Source organism: Canis lupus, chromosome 26 (genome assembly GCF_003254725.2).
Source record: "Canis lupus dingo isolate Sandy chromosome 26, ASM325472v2, whole genome shotgun sequence".
NCBI classification, from domain to species: domain Eukaryota; kingdom Metazoa; phylum Chordata; class Mammalia; order Carnivora; family Canidae; genus Canis; species Canis lupus.
Genome location: NC_064268.1, coordinates 17,892,272 through 17,908,582, shown reverse-complemented (window position 1 = coordinate 17,908,582; position 16,311 = coordinate 17,892,272). Strand labels below are relative to the sequence as shown.

Below are 16,311 nucleotides of genomic sequence, written 5' to 3'. Positions count from 1 at the left end.
ATACCAACGCTGTCATTTATATGAGACTGGATTCCACTGTACTTTCAAAGCTTCTGTCTTGTGGCCACCACCCAAGATTCGGTATGAGTGAGGTACATGGAACAGAAATGTCTTCTCCCCACAGGCATCGGACCTGCTCAGGAAAATGTGCATAAGGAACCTGGTCCGGAAGTACTGTCGCGGGATCACGGCCGAGAGGAAAGCACTGGTAGGGACAGGGAACATGGGCAGGTGGCAAGGTGGTGGAGGGGCCAGGACTCGCGGCACTTGCCCGCTGTCTCACCTGGGAGCCAAGGGTCGTCCTGGGCCCCTGCCTCATACGTGTGTTGAGGATTAAACACACCCAGGCCACTTAGCACAGAACCCTCGTTCGCGGGCAGCTGTTAAGGGGGAGGGGGGTGCCGCTCACACTGTTGCCATGGGAACACAACCCAGGTGGTCCCTGTACTGCACAGAATGCAGGACCCCTTTTCTGCCAGAGGGTTTTGTTCATGCTTATCTGCAGGTGAGCAGACTTTTTCTGTAAAGCACTAAAGAGTAATATCTTGGGGTTTGCTGGCCACATGATTTCTGTTACAATCACTCAGCTTTGCCAGCGGAGCACAAAAACTGCCAGAGACAACATATAAATGGATGGCAGAGCCATGCTGCCAAAACAAACAAAATAACCCCCCGCCCCAAAAAAAAACTTACAAAAAACAGGCAGCAGGGTGGATTTGGCCCTCAGGTTGTAGTTTATAGATAGATCTCTGACCCAGAAGAAAAGAAGTGCTCTCTGAAAATTCTGAAAACTCCACTTCTGGGAAGAGCATGCAAGAGACCAGCATTAAGTGCCTGCTCTGGTCTCTGCCGGCGTCATTTTTAGGGCACCTTGGCCAAAGCCTAGAACATGTTGTGATTTCTGTGCCAAATCAGGACAAGGCTTCTACAGCTTATCAAGGAAAGTAAACCACCCCATGGACCTAAGGGGCCTCTGTTCCAGGGATCCTCAGGCTACCACTGTTTTACTTCCAATTCTGTTTAACCAGATGCAGCAAAAGGTGGTTACAAGTGAACTCTTCAGGGGAAAGAAAGAAGGTTATGCAGAAGTCTTAAACCAGCCCTTTGCCAACAGTCGGATTGGTGAGTACATTCTTCCATCTGTGCTCTTGCTTCTCCTGTTTTAAAGAGTCAAAAGAAGATGCCTGACTTCGTAGCATTTCCTGACCATAGGTGAGGTCTCTGTCAGAGGGACATAAACCCAGCAGATACCAGTGGCTTTTGCACCAAGATGGTATTTAGTGCTGATTCACTGTGTTCTGGTTCCCTCCCCAGACGAAGGAGACATTAATCCCAAAGTGCTTCAACTCATTAGCAATGAGAAAATCCAGGTAAGGAAATGGGTGTCCTTGGGTCAAACCGGATTCCCTTAACAGGGTCTGTTTTCTGTATGAAGAGCGTCTGGAAGTGCTGTTGACATGCAGGGGGCTGGGAGGGTGGGCTGGGCTCTCAACTGTAATGTTCTGGGTATTAATGAAGACTGTGGGGCCCATGTGACCACTAGGTACCTGTTGCTGTTCTTATGGTCCTTATCTGTCACCCTAGGAACTAGGTTTGGTTCTCTCTTTTTCTTTTGATTTTATTTATTTATTTGAGAGAGAGCACAAATAGGGTAGGGGAAGGGACAGAGGGAGAGGGAAAAGCAGACTCCTTGCTAAGCAGGGAGCCCGATGCCGGGCTCAATCTCTGGACCCTTGGGATAATGACCTGAGCTGAAGGCAGACACCCAACCTACAGAGCCACCGGGGTACCCCATGGGTTTGGTTTTCAATGAAATTGAGCAAAACAGTCATGAACTTAATCGCTGAATATCCCCTATTCGAAGAAGTGTGGCAGGGTGCCAGCGGCTTCGTAACTTAGCTGTACACAATCTGGGCAGGTTCCTTAAGCTCTTGCTGCCTCCACCCTTCTGTGAGTGGGGAGGACAGGGGTATTGAGAGGCCCAAGGGGTCAAGGGTGGAAAGCGCTGTGTGGCAGGACGTTTGAGCCTCTCTGAGTGCTTAAAGGAACTAGTCTTACCAGAGTCTGGTGTAATAAGGAGTTCTGTACTCCACCCCCTCTTCCCATGGAGTCACCGTGTTCTCCTTTCAGTATGGCATCCCAGTCATCAAATATGACAGGAAAGGGTTCAAGGCCCGGCAGCGCCAACTCCTCCTTACTCAGAATGCAGCTTATGTGGTGGAGCTTGCCAAAATCAAGCAGAAAATGGAATACTCAACACTCAAAGGTAAGACATGGGCCATCTTCAGACCATTCACTGGGTTGACTTAGGTCCTGGGCGAACATCGGTAAGGAAGACACCCTCCACTGGAAGTCAGAAGCGTAGGGTGCCTGTAAAGCCTGGGGCTGCCCGGGTCTGGCCTGTGCCTTTTTTCTGGAGTAAATGTCAGAGGCCACCCCTTCATCCAGGTATCCTGGCCGGACAACAGCTTCTCCGATGACCTGTTTTATTCTGAGCACCGCCCTCCCAGCCTCAGGGCCTGCTGATTGCTGGGCTGTGCCCTTCATCCTCGGGGGCCCAGTGAGGAGGGACAAAGTGTGGGGTGGGGGTGTTCCTAGATACACCACCTCGTTTTTTCTGTATGAATGCCAAGTTGTCCAGTTCCTGGTTTCTGACTCTGGATCTGTGTCTTTACTCCTCAGGTGTCTCTACTAGCAGTCTCAGCGATGGAATCTTAGTCATTCATGTTTCGCCGGAGGACCACAAACAAAAGGTAAGTGACGGCCCCCAGTGTCTGCCAGAGGAGGGAAACCCTGCCACGCTACTGAGCTGCCTGCCTTGCAGCCTCAGTATGGAAGAGTGCTTTCCTCTGGAGCCACTGCTACTAGAACTGCTGTGTCCTCTCCTCGTCAGGGGGATGCCATCCTCCAGTGTCAACACATCTTCGAAGCAGTCACGAAGCTCGTCATGCTGGTGAAGAGGGGGAACATTGTAGATGTTGTCCAGGGAAGGTAGGGGTTTTTTCCACCATCACTTGTTCACCAAGGCAGCCAGAGTATTAGGGCCCAGTTCTCAAAGCGAGGGCCTTTCCATTCCTGGGGGAAGTCATCACCAGGTGAAAGGTGGACCTCTGGGCCAGTGCAGGAGCCGGCCACACCTGTCCTGTGGAGGCCTGTTGTCTGGGATGTTTGGCTGAGCACAGGGGCTGCAGCTTTGTAGGCTGCTTACAACTGATGAGAGGACAGCAGCGTTAAAATTTCTTTAGGACATAGAACTATGTGGCACAAGGTGGCTAAGCAGCCAGCCTGGTGTCAGCTGGCTGGTCAGGGACGGTAGGGGGTAGTTTGAGGCCACACTGGATTCTTGTTCTCAGGCTAAAATCAGGTGCCGTGCCGCCTAGAGCCTCCATGCAAGCAGGCTGCCCCCCTGCTGCTGCTAATGGGTCTCAGGCCAGTGCAGCCTGAGGAGCAAATTCATACGGGCAAGAGGGAGGGAGAGTGAGGAGTGTTCTGTGGGATCTCTGAGGGGAGACCTGGCCACCCCGTGAGAGTTTCAGCAGGATGCTATGTAGGTGGTTCTTCAGACAGCAGGCTGGCCCCTTGAAGAACTGAACGTGTTAAATTGATTTGGAAATAACCCCAGAAACACGTGGTAAGTTTCCTACTTGTGGCAAGGGTCGTCGTTTGATTATCAAATACACAATACAACTGTAATAAAATGGGAATTCGCTCTCTAAACTAGTAAATCTTCATAAGTGAATTTCTTTTGCAGACAGAAGGTGAAAATTAAGAATGTCAGTAATTGATTACTCTGTGTGTTTTCCAGTTTACAGTTTTATATCGGTCCTGGAAAAGAAGGCACAATAGTTTTCGACACAGGACCAGAAGAACAAATCTATAAAAATAAAAACGGACAGTTAACCGTGGTGAGTGGCTGTGGCAGGAAGTGAGTTTTACATGAGAATATAAAGATTTGACCAATTTCAGCTTCCTATATATAGACTGTTCATTTTCCCCTTTATTCCTGATTCTACATCAAAAGGACAGGAAGGTATTGATGCCAGAGGTATAGATTCACACACTGAATGAAAGGGCTTGAAGAAAGCAAATGGGTTTACCTCCTATTTCTGGTTAGTGAACAGGAAGGTGATGTTAAATCCTCAGTTTTAAATGTCGAAGCCAACTTTCCGCTGGATGGCAGAGGCCTTATGCCTTATCCTGTCTCTGACATTGGAAACTCCTGGAGATCTTCGGAAAATGCCCGTGCCTGAGTGTCAGCCCTGGGCGCTGTGATGCAACAGGCAGGGGTATAGCCTGGGCTTTGGAATGGGCACGAGCTTGGGGCTAAAGAGCAGAGCTGACTGCTGTCTGGCGGAGTCCAGGCTGGGTGCCCGGTGCTCTGTCCTCCCTGCCGGTCCCACCGGTGCTAGGTCGGGCATCCCAACAGTCCTCACTGGCAAGCAGCTCACAGGGCTTAATTTGATCCCATTTTGCTGGGAAATGACAGATTAAAATAGTGGGCTGAACCTTTCAGCTGTATTTGTAGGTGCACCCAGTATTATTCGATACAAATGAATGAGCAAACGGTTTGTCAATAAAGTATCTCGTACGTACATATTTACATTTGCATCCCCTTAACTAGGAAACTTTTTCTGAGTGTAAGTAGTACCCGACCCAAAAGGCTTTTCTAACATAACTGCCTCTAAACTCCTGGGGATCAGTTAAAATCTTTTAAGTAATTTTGAATGTAACACGTCATTTTTTTCAGCTTACACACTGTCTTAGGGGTATAACCTTTAAGAAGGAATTTGTCTTGGGAGTCACACAGCTCATGGGCTGGACTGGCTCAGGCTGAAAATGCTAAGTGGCTGGTGGGTGGGGCTGGCTTCTAGAAGCTCGTCCACGTGGCTGCTGGCTCATAAGGGGTCTCTAACCTAAGTGTGGGCACTCCCCCAAGGTGTCGGTCGGCATGAAGTCCTCCTGACCTCTCCCATGGCCGTCTCTGCTCCAGCTGAGGAAAGCCCCCAGGAAGCGAGAGGCTGTCCAGGTAGCTACACCTTCAAGGGAAGTTCCCAGCAGCTCTAGGAAAAGGAGCACACCTGAAGAAACTGAGTGGCATATGCCACTTCCTGGCTCTTGGCTGCCCTGGAGCACTATACTGAGAAGGTCCTGTTCAGGCGCCCAACCTCACGTCACCTGCGGGGATGGGTCTGTGTCCCGACCAGGTCCTTCACTCAACGGGGACTTGAACAAGTCATTATAGGCTGGGCAACAGATCCTCTACCTTTGTCAAGCTGGCACCGAAGAACAATTAAGGAGTATATACAGTCTGAGAGGGATCCCATACAATTTGATAAAGCTCCAAATTTTGAATTTTGTTTTAATTAAATGGAACTGAGACACTTTGGGTTCTAGAATGGGGAGCTGTAGTGGAAATGTTAAGGTCTTAGGTGTGTTTCCATCTCCCCAGGCCCTGCCTCCCTCCCTCATATTAAGGCGGTAGCAACTCCAGCTGATTCACTCTGCTTTCCACCTAAGATTTCCTTGCAGTGATTAAATCCAAACACTACAGAATAATGACCTCCACCTTCCCCAGCAACATCAAGGCAATGAAGCAGAACAAATGGAGGACAGATGCCATCCTCTTTGCCATGAACCCCCATCGCACTGGCTGGATTGTGCTAGGTTTCTGAAAAGACCCAGAAAACATTTAAACAGAAGCATTATATGTAACTTTTATTTTACACGTCCACAAATGCTTGTACAACATACAGTGACTACTTCTAACGTTTATAGCATTTTTTTCCATAGCACAAAAAGAAAGGTTAGTGACACACAGGTGTGCTACAGTGATGCTGGGTGGAGCCCTCAGGAGCCCACTTTGCAGAGGAGGGCTGAGTGTTGTTGACATTTGGGTCCTGAGCACCTGCTGGGAGGTGCAGGCGATCCCACCGAAGCAAAGGGTGGGGTCCCTGCACCTCAGCCAGGCAGCTCATCTGCAACCTATCATAGGGGGGAGGGGACAACGATAGAAGAGGCTACTCCAGGATTGTCTTGGGCACAGGCCCCCAGTCACCACAAACAAGGACCTCTTTGAAAAAACAGCTTGACAAGGGACCAAAAGCTGTTCTCCAACTGTAAGCTCTTACAATGTAATAAAACTTAACTCTTTACCAAATCTTAGGCCAGTGTTTTACTTACATGGCTCTTAAGTACAAATATTGACCTTTGTTTGCCCTTCATGCTATCATAAAATTCAGTTCCTTGTAGAATACATTTGCTAACAGAGCTTGGACCAGCCAACACTGCTGTCAGCTCAAGACTATGCAGCTAACGGTGTATCATTCACCACGGAATGTTTCAGGAATCTGTTCAGATCCCAGGAAAGCAGAGACTCAAAACTACAAGTGCAAAGTTAAGGAAAAGTGTAAAGACTGCCAGAGACATTAGCTCATATGGTGTGGAAGCCCAAACGAATCCGATTGTTCCACAAACTTACTCTTCACAGAAATATGTTAAAAAACAATTCATATGATGGCTTTTCCATTCCTACAGAAAACATCAGAACTGACATTCACTTTAACTCTCTAAAAAAGTTCAACCCAAACGCTAGGGTTGGTGTTTAAAACTGAAACGGTATATAAAATATTTACGAAACAGTATAAGCCCCCCCCTTTCCTTAGCACTTAATAAAACTCGAATGGCCTAATACGAAAGTTTCCCACACAACAGTTTAAAAGGCATCGACCCCGAAACATGATTTTTTTTTTTTTTAAGTTCAGTCAAGATTGTTTTAAAGTTTTATTGTAGGCTTTGCTGCTGGATACAAATAAAGGCATGCAACTGTCCCAAGAAGGGCAGTGTGTACAAAGCCTAAGCTGTAAAAACCATTTCAAAATATAAACTCCGTTTTTTGGAATACACTGTGTCAAAGGCTGCCCATATTAATACCTTTGGTATAAAACAGTAATGTTTCCCTTGAAAAGCAGACAAATCCCATCCATTACCTTACACACGTTCACATCTCCTTGTAACTACTCTACGTAGTCTAGTTGCAACCAGCCACGTCAGTCACCACTCACTTCTGTCCCTTCACAGGCGCAGAGGAGACTGGGAGGTAGGTAACCGAGAACGTCCGTCCTACACGAGCACCATGTGGACGGCCGGGCTCCAGTGCAGGCCCCCTGCGCCCCACAAGCACACATCCCCATCCATAGTCGCACACGTCCCTTAAACATGAACACGAACACTTTATTGGACCTCAAAGGGTCTGCACATCCTCTAACTCTGCTCGCTGTGGCTACTCCATACTGTGTAAAAATCAGAGGCAAAGACAAAAAGGGGATCTCCGGGTGATGGCTGCATCTACAGCAGGGGAGCTGCCCTGAGACTGCTGGTGTGAATGGGTTTCCTGCCTGGATGCCAGGCTTGGTGGACAGAGGCCGGGCCACCTCCACTTTCTAAGCAAAAGGCAGGGCTTCTCCTGGAGATAGGAAGCCCAGCCTAACAGGGAAGAAGGCTGAGGAAGAAAGAATAGAGCCCAAGAAGTGACAGTATACGAGCTCCACTTGTTAAACAGGCCACAAGGCCTTCTAGAAGGGAGTTGGCCAACAAGGAGAACAGATGCAGGGGCAGGGGGAGCCAGGAACAGAGCCGTGCACTCCCTGCCAGGGCCAGCTCTGCCTTAGCCACGTGAGGTCCTAATAGGCCTGTCCCTCAATAGAGCCGGACACCCAGAGCTATACTAGAACAATCAGAGGCACGAAGCTCATCAGTCCTATCTTCCGTGCCACAAACTGTAATCATCTACCCACATGAGCTAGAGGTGCAAAGTCCTGGGGCAGAAGGACTTCCGGCAAAGCCCTGGAGCCAGCCCGACCTAGGGCACAGAAACTAGCAGCCAGCATGCTGGGCTGGAGGATTAGGAAATAGAGAGCTCAGAGAATCCTCTGGTGGCCACCAACCGCAGGATCCCTCCCAGAGCTGTCAGACTGAACCCCAGGGGCATGCCGCCCCAAAGCCCAAATCATAGTCAACACCCACAAAAATAAATACTGCAAATAAAATTTCTCACATCCACTTCATACCCATTCATACTTTTCTCCGAGAACCAAGAAAGCCTGGCTCCAAAGATTCTCAGATCCCCATGGAAGGGGGAGACCTTGGACATAGCTTGGTCAAGAACGGGGTGCATTCATCTGGGGGAAAGACAGTCACCTGGTCGAGAAATATCAAAATAATCATCTGGCTTGTTACAAAAGTATCTTCAGACTCCAGGGGAAGTGGAAGGTGCCCAAGAGCCTGCAGGAATTGGAGTGAATGACAGGGGAGGAGGGAGGAGGAGGGTGGCTCGCTTGCTTGCTTGCTCACTGGTGGAGGTGGGCCCGGTCATCCGGGCGCTTGATGTGGATCCGCCGCACACGCTCGATCCGCTCTCGCTCCTCGTCTTCATCCAGGTGGTGAGAGCGACCAGCTGCCCCACCTGTGGCTTCCAGGAGCGCGTTGTCAGGTCCTCGGCCGTCCTGGGCCTCGTACAACAAAATATTGAGGGTCTCCTCATAAATCCGGGCCTCTGGGAACTCCACCTGCATTCCCACAAAACACAAGGCAGGTAAGTTAGCATCACAAACACATACCCCACTACCTCTACTGCCACCTGGTACTTCCAAGAAGGGCCGCTGGCTCATGCAGGCCCCTGGGATTCCTCTTAACACTGCCATTATTAGTTTTATAGTAATTTTTGTTTTCAAGAGGCAATACTTACACACAGTGCTTACACAAGAAACAAAAGGGAAACAGTACATCCAAATGTACATTTATACACATGAATATTCACGCACTTTAAAACACACAAAAGGTGGCCCATCACACACTCCTCTGTACCTTTTGTTTTCCCCTAACTTAGGAAATCCTTCCATAGCACAGAATTACAACAACGTAACAATGAAATTAACCAATTAGGTAGTTTCCAACAGGTTTCTATTAATTACAGATCTGCACACTTGGAGCTGCTCCACACCTTCAGGCAGCCTTTAGTGCAGCCCCATGTTTTGAACAGGGACTGGCTGAAAAGGACATGACGCCTCTTGCTTGGCAAAGCTGCATGTCTGCTGCTTGCCCTTCGGGGTTTAGGTTCTGTGAATCAGACGGGGCTGCCCAAATGGGCCCTGGGCACTTGACTCACAGGGTGGACACCCTCTGCTCTCAAGGCAGGGTTCTGAGGTTCAAAGAGAAATGGAGAGAACACGCTCTACTCTGTCTTTTCTACTGAGGCCACAAAACCAGGAGAAAGAGTGCAGTGGCGGAGGACTGAGACACAGAAATCACAGCAGACAGAGCGGGGGTCAGCGGAGAGGCCAGAGTTTGGAATAATGCCTGGCCAGCAGTGAGTTTACTGCCCAGAGGGATGTTAATGCAGCCTGCAACCCCGCAATGGTCATCAGCATAGAGAGCTCCAGGGGGGCCACCAGAACCTCCCAACACCTAGAGAGTGTTCCCGGTTTTCCTTTCCTTTTTCTTGCACCCCTATCTGTTCCCCCTAAAATCTTGCGGCAGCAATGGCCAGAGCCTGGGGGAGTCCTAACTCTGAAGGGGAACCTTCCTTACTGATTAGGAGAGCTGTGGTCTCATCAGGATGGAGCAAATCTCTGTTTTTCTCTTGCTTCTTTATGCCGCTTGGCTCCAGGGCCAGATCAGGTCCCAGGCAGTGTGAGGCAGATTGGGGAACTGAAGCCCCACCTTTCCAGCCAGATGACTGAACAAGGGGAGCCCCAGGGAAGCGGGAAGCACTAAAAGATGGTGAAGGAGGGGTGCCTGGGAAAGCAGTGTCTTGAGGTTTTGCATGAACTCCTGGGATTGAGCCCAGCTGTCCATCTGTCCCTCAACAGCACACCCAGAACTGAGCCATGGGGGAGATCATTGCCCAGGACACAGCCTAGCCCTCGGTGCAGCCCAGGCCTGAAGGCTTTGGAAACAGGGCTGTCACTGGCACTGCAAACCACAGCTGGTTGGAACCTGTGGGCCAAATGCCCACTAAAACAAACAAAATCAATGTGCTTGTTAGAATTTAAAAAAGGCCTAGAGCCCTGTAACATTCAGAATACAATTCGAAAGTTCCTGGCATAATGAAGAACCAGAAAAATCTCAACTCCTGAGGGAAAACATAATCAACAGATGCCGATGCCAAGTCCAAGATGACACAAGATGCTGGAATTATTTGACAGAGTTGAAAGCAGATATTATAAAAATGTCCCGACAAGGAAGGTCAAACATTTTTTAAATTTAATTTTTTAAAGATTTTATTTATTTATTCAAGAGAAACACAGAGAAAGACAGAGGGAGAAGCAGGCTCCCTGGGGGAGCCCAATGTGGGACTTGATCCCAGTACTCTGGGATCAGGCCCTGAGCCGAAGACAGATGCTCAACCACTGAGCCACCCAGGCATCCCAAGGGCAAACTTTCTTAAAGCAAATGCAGACATACGAAGTTTCAGCAAAGAGAACAAAGAAAGAAATAAAAATTGTACAATTAAAAAAAAAACAGTAACCAAAAAAAAAAAAAAAAATACAGTAACCAAGATAAACACAAAAACAGAAACCAAAAAAAAAAAAAAGCCCCAATTCACCAGCAGTGTGGAAATGACTGAGGAGAGTCTGTGAACTTGAAGACAGAAGAACAAAAGAAGTGATACCATCTGAACAACAGAACAAAACAGACCAATAGAGGGTGGGTTCTGTGCTGTACTACCACTGAGTCCCCAATAAGTCAGAATCCAGAACCAAATAGGATGACATGTATTATAGATCTACTTAAAGCATACTTTCAGCAAGCCACAGCCTTTCCAGCTGAACCAGAGAAGACATTTAAATAATTAAAAGAGGGGCACCTGGGTGGCTCAGCGGTTGAGCATCTGCTTTTGGCTCAAGGCGTGATCCTGGGATCAAGCCCCATATCAGGCTCCCTGCATGGAGCCTGCTTCTCCCTCTGCCTACATCTCTGCCTCTCTCACTGTGTCTCTCAAGAATAAACAAGTAAAATCTTTAAATAAATAAGTAAATAAATAAATAAATAAATTAGCAGAGCACCTGAAGGTTGTACCAGGAAAGAAATAGCAATTCAAAAAAACCCCAAAAGGAACATCCGCCCAATTACTTGAAACAAGAGAACATGTATTGGCTCCAAAGTTCAGCTTTGGAGGTATGGGGCAGAAGGAGGCACCCCTATGGGGCAGCCATTCCCCAACATGAACCCCTTAGAAAGCCAGTCACAAGCTTCCTCCAGAGAAAGGAAGAAGCCCCTGGGGACAGGATGGCAGAGCAAAGGGAGCTGTGGCTAGGGGCCCTGGCCTGCCATCCTGGGCCCTGCCTCTAGCCAATTTCAAAAACACAAGCACAGGGCTGCTCTGGAACCTGTCGGCTCATCTACAAAAGACTGGGATCAGATCGTGTGGTCTCTGAATTCTTTCCTCCCTGTCAAACTCTGAAAATGTAAAATCAGTATTTTAAAGTTTAATCAATGCAATGACTATCCTGTTAATATCCAAGGACAAAAGCAGCCCGTGTATATAACAAAACTTAACTGGCAAGAAAGGGAAATTAGTTACCAGTAGAATTCACAGCCCTAAAAAAGTTCACAGGAGAAAAGAGGTGTGGGTGGCTAATGCGGTAAAGAGAAGCAAGCAATTCTGGTCTCCCTGGGATCTTTTGAAAGAAAAAGGAGCCTCGGGATGCCTGGGTGGCCCAGCAGTTGACCGTTTGCCTTCAGCTCAGCATGTGATCCCAGAGTCCCGGGATGGAGTCTACATGGAGCCTGCTTCTCCCTCTGCCTATGTCTCTCATGAATAAATAAAATCTTAAAAAAAAAAAGAAAAAAAAAGAGGGAGCCTCAGTGCTTTTCCCTTCCTGGCTCTCTTAAATCAATAAGTATCTTTTGGGATATATTCTAAATACTGATGATACGATGTTTTAAAAGTTTAAAAATGCTTAGAGCTTTGGTGTCTACTTTGTGGTCTCACTCTCTCATTCGTCTTTTCTCCTGAGGCCAGCTCTAGAATCAGAGAACTGTGTACCCCTGGAGCTGCAGTGATGATGGTAGCCTGACAGGGTGGTCTACAGATCTGTGCATGAAAACCTGCCCAGCAGACCCACCGCAAGTCCCTGATCAGGGTTCCCTTAGAAAGGTTCAGAAGAAGTGACAGAGTACACTGTAGGGTTTTTTTTTGAAAAAAGAAAGAATACCAAGTTGCACAGCCCAAGAAGGGTAAGCAAGCAGAAGACCTGAAGGAGATGAAGTTCAATTCACAGAGGATCAGATCTCCAACAGCACACTGTGGCATGATGTAGCTTTGTAGGATGGCACAGTGACAGAGATCAAGTCCGTCGGTTTGGGAGAGGATGACACAGTGGATCCAGAGTCCAGATCTGTTAGGCAGTTGTGTGCTCGGATGGAAGCCAACAAGCCTGGGAGCTACAGAACCCCCAGCAGGCCTGTGAGGCTGGAGGGCCACTCTAGGTCAGGGGGTCAGATGACAGACAGACAGCAGTAAATCGTAGGTCATGACTAGAAGGCCAAGGCCAAGCTCTTAAAGATAGCACGGCTCCTCTGATGATTGAGATGGGAGGGAGCTATGCTGGCAGGAAATGGTGGTACACGGAGGGTGAGAAACAGCACAGGCAGTGTACCGTCACTGACAGGAGACCATGCTGGCCTGGTGACAGCGGTAAAAGGATACATCTGAATTGACTTTTTTTAAGGTTTTGTTTTTAAGTAACCTTTATACCCAAAGTAGGGCTCGAACTCACAACCCTAAGATCGAGATTTGCTTACTCCACTGACTGAGCTGGCCTAGCACCGCTCTGAATCCATGTTTATGGCAAAAAGACTGGACTGCAGTAGGACTGTCCCTGTCTGCCAATCGTCAGAGGAAGGAAATACCATTCTGTTTCTCCAAGGCCTGCATGTAACTCTGTCCGGGGCCCCAAAAAGCTGAGTATTTTCACAATGAGCAATGATGTGTCAAGGAAAGCCTTTTTAAAAACTCTCCTTAAGTTTTTTTGTTCCGGGGAAAGGGAAACTGTACAAGTAGTATTTCAGACTAGTCACCCAGAACCACCCCCTCAGAGCACTTACCTTGGTCTGCTTCTTCTCAGTGGCATAGACAATGGAGGTGCAGCAGACCTCAGCAATCTTGCGGCCCTGCCCATAGAAGGACCAGCAGCAGATCTCATCCCCAATGACGTCCTTTATGAACAGGACCCTTCCATTAAAGCGCAGAGAAAGCTTATCAAAGAGCTCAATGTTTTTCAACATATTGTCGTCAGAATTGCTGCAAGAGAGCATTTGAGAAGGTGAGTGCAGGCTGCTACTAGGTGCAGTTGAGTGTCTCTACATCCCATTCTAAGGTCACCTCTCTGCCAGTACTCTGCTGTAGCCAGGAGGAAATGTGGACAACTTGGGGCCTGTGAGCACAGGCACCAGGTGCGGAGTGTGGAGGGAGCCCCAGGAGTGGCAGAATGCAACTGCTCGAGGAAGGCTCTCATCTTGGGTCCATTTATGGGTCTTGAGTCACCTCACTAAGCCCTCTGCAGCTGAGACCACATGGTCCCAAGAGCCGTAAGGCATTCTAGAAACTCATGTATGTTGCTAGTGGAAACATAAAATGGTGCAGCTGCTTTGGAAAAACAGTTTGGCAGGTCCCGAAATGACTAACCCTAGAGTTACCGCAGGACCCAGAAATTCCACTCTCAGATATGCTCAAGAGAAATAAAAACCTTCATGTACACGGAAACGTGTACGTGAATGTTTGTAGCAATATTCACGATAGCCCCAAGGTGGAAACCACCCTGATTGTGCACTGATGAATGGATCCACAAAATGCAGTTAATATCCATATGATGGGATATTATTCCACCATAAAAAGGATGAGGTATTGATACACTTGCCACAACAAAGATGAACCTTCGACAACGTGATGCTAAGTGAAAGAAGCCAGCTAATCACAAAAGGCAATGTACTGTAGGATTCCATTTATATGAAGTGTCCAGTAGACAAATCCACAGAACAGAGAGCAGCGTTTGCCAGGGGGTGGGGAGAAGAGTGACTAGTGGTCTCTTTTAGATGATGAAAATGTTCACAAAATAGGCACATGGTAATGGCTGAACTCTGTAAATATACTAAAAACCACCAAACTACTATATACTTTAAAAGGGCAGCCTTTATGATATGTGTGAATTCAATCTAGTATCTGTCATCTGCCTCCCCTGGGCATCCTTGAGGTACAGAGGGCTACCCTCCCTGGAAGATAACAGGAGGACCTGGGCCTGGCCTGTGTGAGCAGAAACTTTCCTAGCCAATGTGGGTAGTTTTTCTCACTGACACCTTACCTGGTATATGAGTATTTGTTGTTACTTCTGTTGTAGAGCAGCTTCACGGCTGGCTGAAGGCAGTTATAAAAAAGAAAGATAAGAGTCACTTGGAGTGGAGGTACTGTGGACTATGGGCTTCCCACAGGGCTGGACCCTACCATCAAGTCAAGGAGGCAGCTAAGCATAGCTGGCAGACTGGGGGATGGTGTGGGAGGACAGAGAGGGAGACTGTAGGACTCACAATTGGGAGGAGGGGGGAAGACGCAACACAAGATGAACTGCAGGTGCCCATTCTTCATCCCTCCTCAGCCTTGCTCAGGCACGTCTACAGGTTTCTATTTCAAACCTCATTCATGATTTCAATAGCTAAAAAAAAGCGGCCACAAGGGTGCCTCCAACATACCTTATTTGAAGTCGCGATAAGTTTCTGCTCTTCCTTGGATGAGGTGATAACAGGAACTTTGCAGAAAGGCTCGTAAGTATCTTTGTTCTGCTGGAACAAAACATGCTTTCAGCCTAGGAGGCCTGCCCAACATCAGATTATTTAGCTGGCCTGCCAGGCAAAGACAGGCTCTGGCAAGGGAAGATGGGACTGCCAGCGCTGGGAAGAAAGGAGTTAGGGTGGGGGACGGCCAAGAGTCGAGTTCTCCAGTAGACGTCTGCTCTTTGGCCAGGGCGCTCAGTAAATCCTAATGATGGTGAGACACATTTACACAGCCCAGGGAGTCACTTAAAAATAAACTCTAAACACAACAGATGAAATATAATATCAGCCGTTAAAGCACTCCACTGCAAAACTGTAGAAGAATTTCAACAGTCTAAGCTTATATGGAGAAAAAGATCGGGAGAGGGTAAGTCTGCAGACAAACGATGTTGAAAATCTGAGGATGGGAAGCAGATGAGGAATACTGAGGGGAAAGAGAAAGCCGAAACATAAGTTACCAGATGGGAAAGAACTTGAAGTTTTTCAAACAACAGTTCTGACTGCTGGTGGGCAGAGGGCAAGAGCAGGGAATAGCCAGCCCGTCAGCAGAAGCACCAGTGAGACCCCACCACCACCGTTACCACCATTGTAGCTATCGCCGCTGCCAACAGCAAAAGAAATGTCTACTCTTCTGGAGTGGTTTGTAGAGATGAGGACAGGGTTGAGCTGTTCTTCCGAAAACAGGGGGGATTAAGTGAATGGTCCACAAACTAAATGGTGGGCTCCAGCTCCCAGCCCCTTCTCCTATTCAGATTTTTTTTTAAATTTTTGTTTATTTATGATAGTCACACAGAAAGAGAGAGAGAGAGAGAGGCAGAGACACAGGCAGAGGGAGAAGCAGGCTCCATGCACCGGGAGCCCGACGTGGGATTCGATCCCGGGTCTCCAGGATCGCGCCCTGGGCCAAAGGCCGGCGCCAAACCGCTGCGCCACCCAGGGATCCCCTCCTATTCAGATCTTAAAGGCAGCCAGTCAGGCTTATACCCAGGCAAGAGAGTGGAACATTCCCCCATGGGGATCTGATCAGTTCAGGAAAAGGCTTACAGATTCTGACACTGGGAGTCCCTGCTGAAAGAGCCTTATCACCCACACTAAAGCCCACTGGACAAAAAAGCCCACCCACCCACACACAGCTTTTCAGAACCTTACTCTTAAATTTTAACAGACCAAAGATCATCAGATTATATGTGGAAAGTCTCTCAATCGTGAGACTGAAACCAAAATAAAGAGGAAAAGGGAAGGAGTCATGATGAGGGCAGCAGAAAGAAAACTCCAAGACAGAGGAAAACAGATATGAATCCTATGAAACAAAGTGCAGTGTTCTATATTTAAAAAAGAACACTCAGAGAACATGAAAAAGCTCTTGGAAGTTAGAAATATGAGAACTTTAGAAATGCAAAGTTCAAAAGAAGGGTTGAAAAGATAAAGCTGAAGAAAACCTATGAGAATGTAGAACAGGAAGATAAAAGCAACAGAAACTGAGAG

At 47.9% G+C, this 16,311-nt stretch overlaps 2 protein-coding genes across 5 annotated transcripts in view; one reads left to right on the top strand and one right to left on the bottom strand.

Annotated features, from left to right (window-relative positions):
* Positions 1-7,015, top strand: part of MYO1H (myosin IH) — a 49,235-nt gene extending 42,220 nt beyond the window's left edge. Inside the window, exons 25-32 of the mRNA XM_025474276.3 lie at positions 125-208; positions 1,029-1,122; positions 1,315-1,370; positions 2,131-2,266; positions 2,683-2,753; positions 2,894-2,991; positions 3,806-3,905; positions 4,937-7,015. Coding sequence (XP_025330061.3) covers positions 125-208; positions 1,029-1,122; positions 1,315-1,370; positions 2,131-2,266; positions 2,683-2,753; positions 2,894-2,991; positions 3,806-3,905; positions 4,937-4,963 — 666 coding nt within the window. The 3' untranslated portion in view covers positions 4,964-7,015. The remainder of the gene's footprint in view (positions 1-124; positions 209-1,028; positions 1,123-1,314; positions 1,371-2,130; positions 2,267-2,682; positions 2,754-2,893; positions 2,992-3,805; positions 3,906-4,936) is intronic.
* Positions 5,689-16,311, bottom strand: part of KCTD10 (potassium channel tetramerization domain containing 10) — a 27,786-nt gene continuing 17,163 nt past the window's right edge. For 2 of the 4 annotated variants that reach the window (XM_025474272.3, XM_025474274.3), the window contains exons 4-7: positions 14,746-14,835; positions 14,361-14,413; positions 13,108-13,303; positions 5,689-8,564 (exon numbers count right to left, since the gene is read on the bottom strand). In XM_025474272.3, coding sequence (XP_025330057.1) covers positions 8,346-8,564; positions 13,108-13,303; positions 14,361-14,413; positions 14,746-14,835 — 558 coding nt within the window. In that variant the 3' untranslated portion in view covers positions 5,689-8,345. The remainder of the gene's footprint in view (positions 8,565-13,107; positions 13,304-14,360; positions 14,414-14,745; positions 14,836-16,311) is intronic. The other 2 variants (XM_035706364.2, XM_025474273.3) reach the window with 1 other exon arrangement.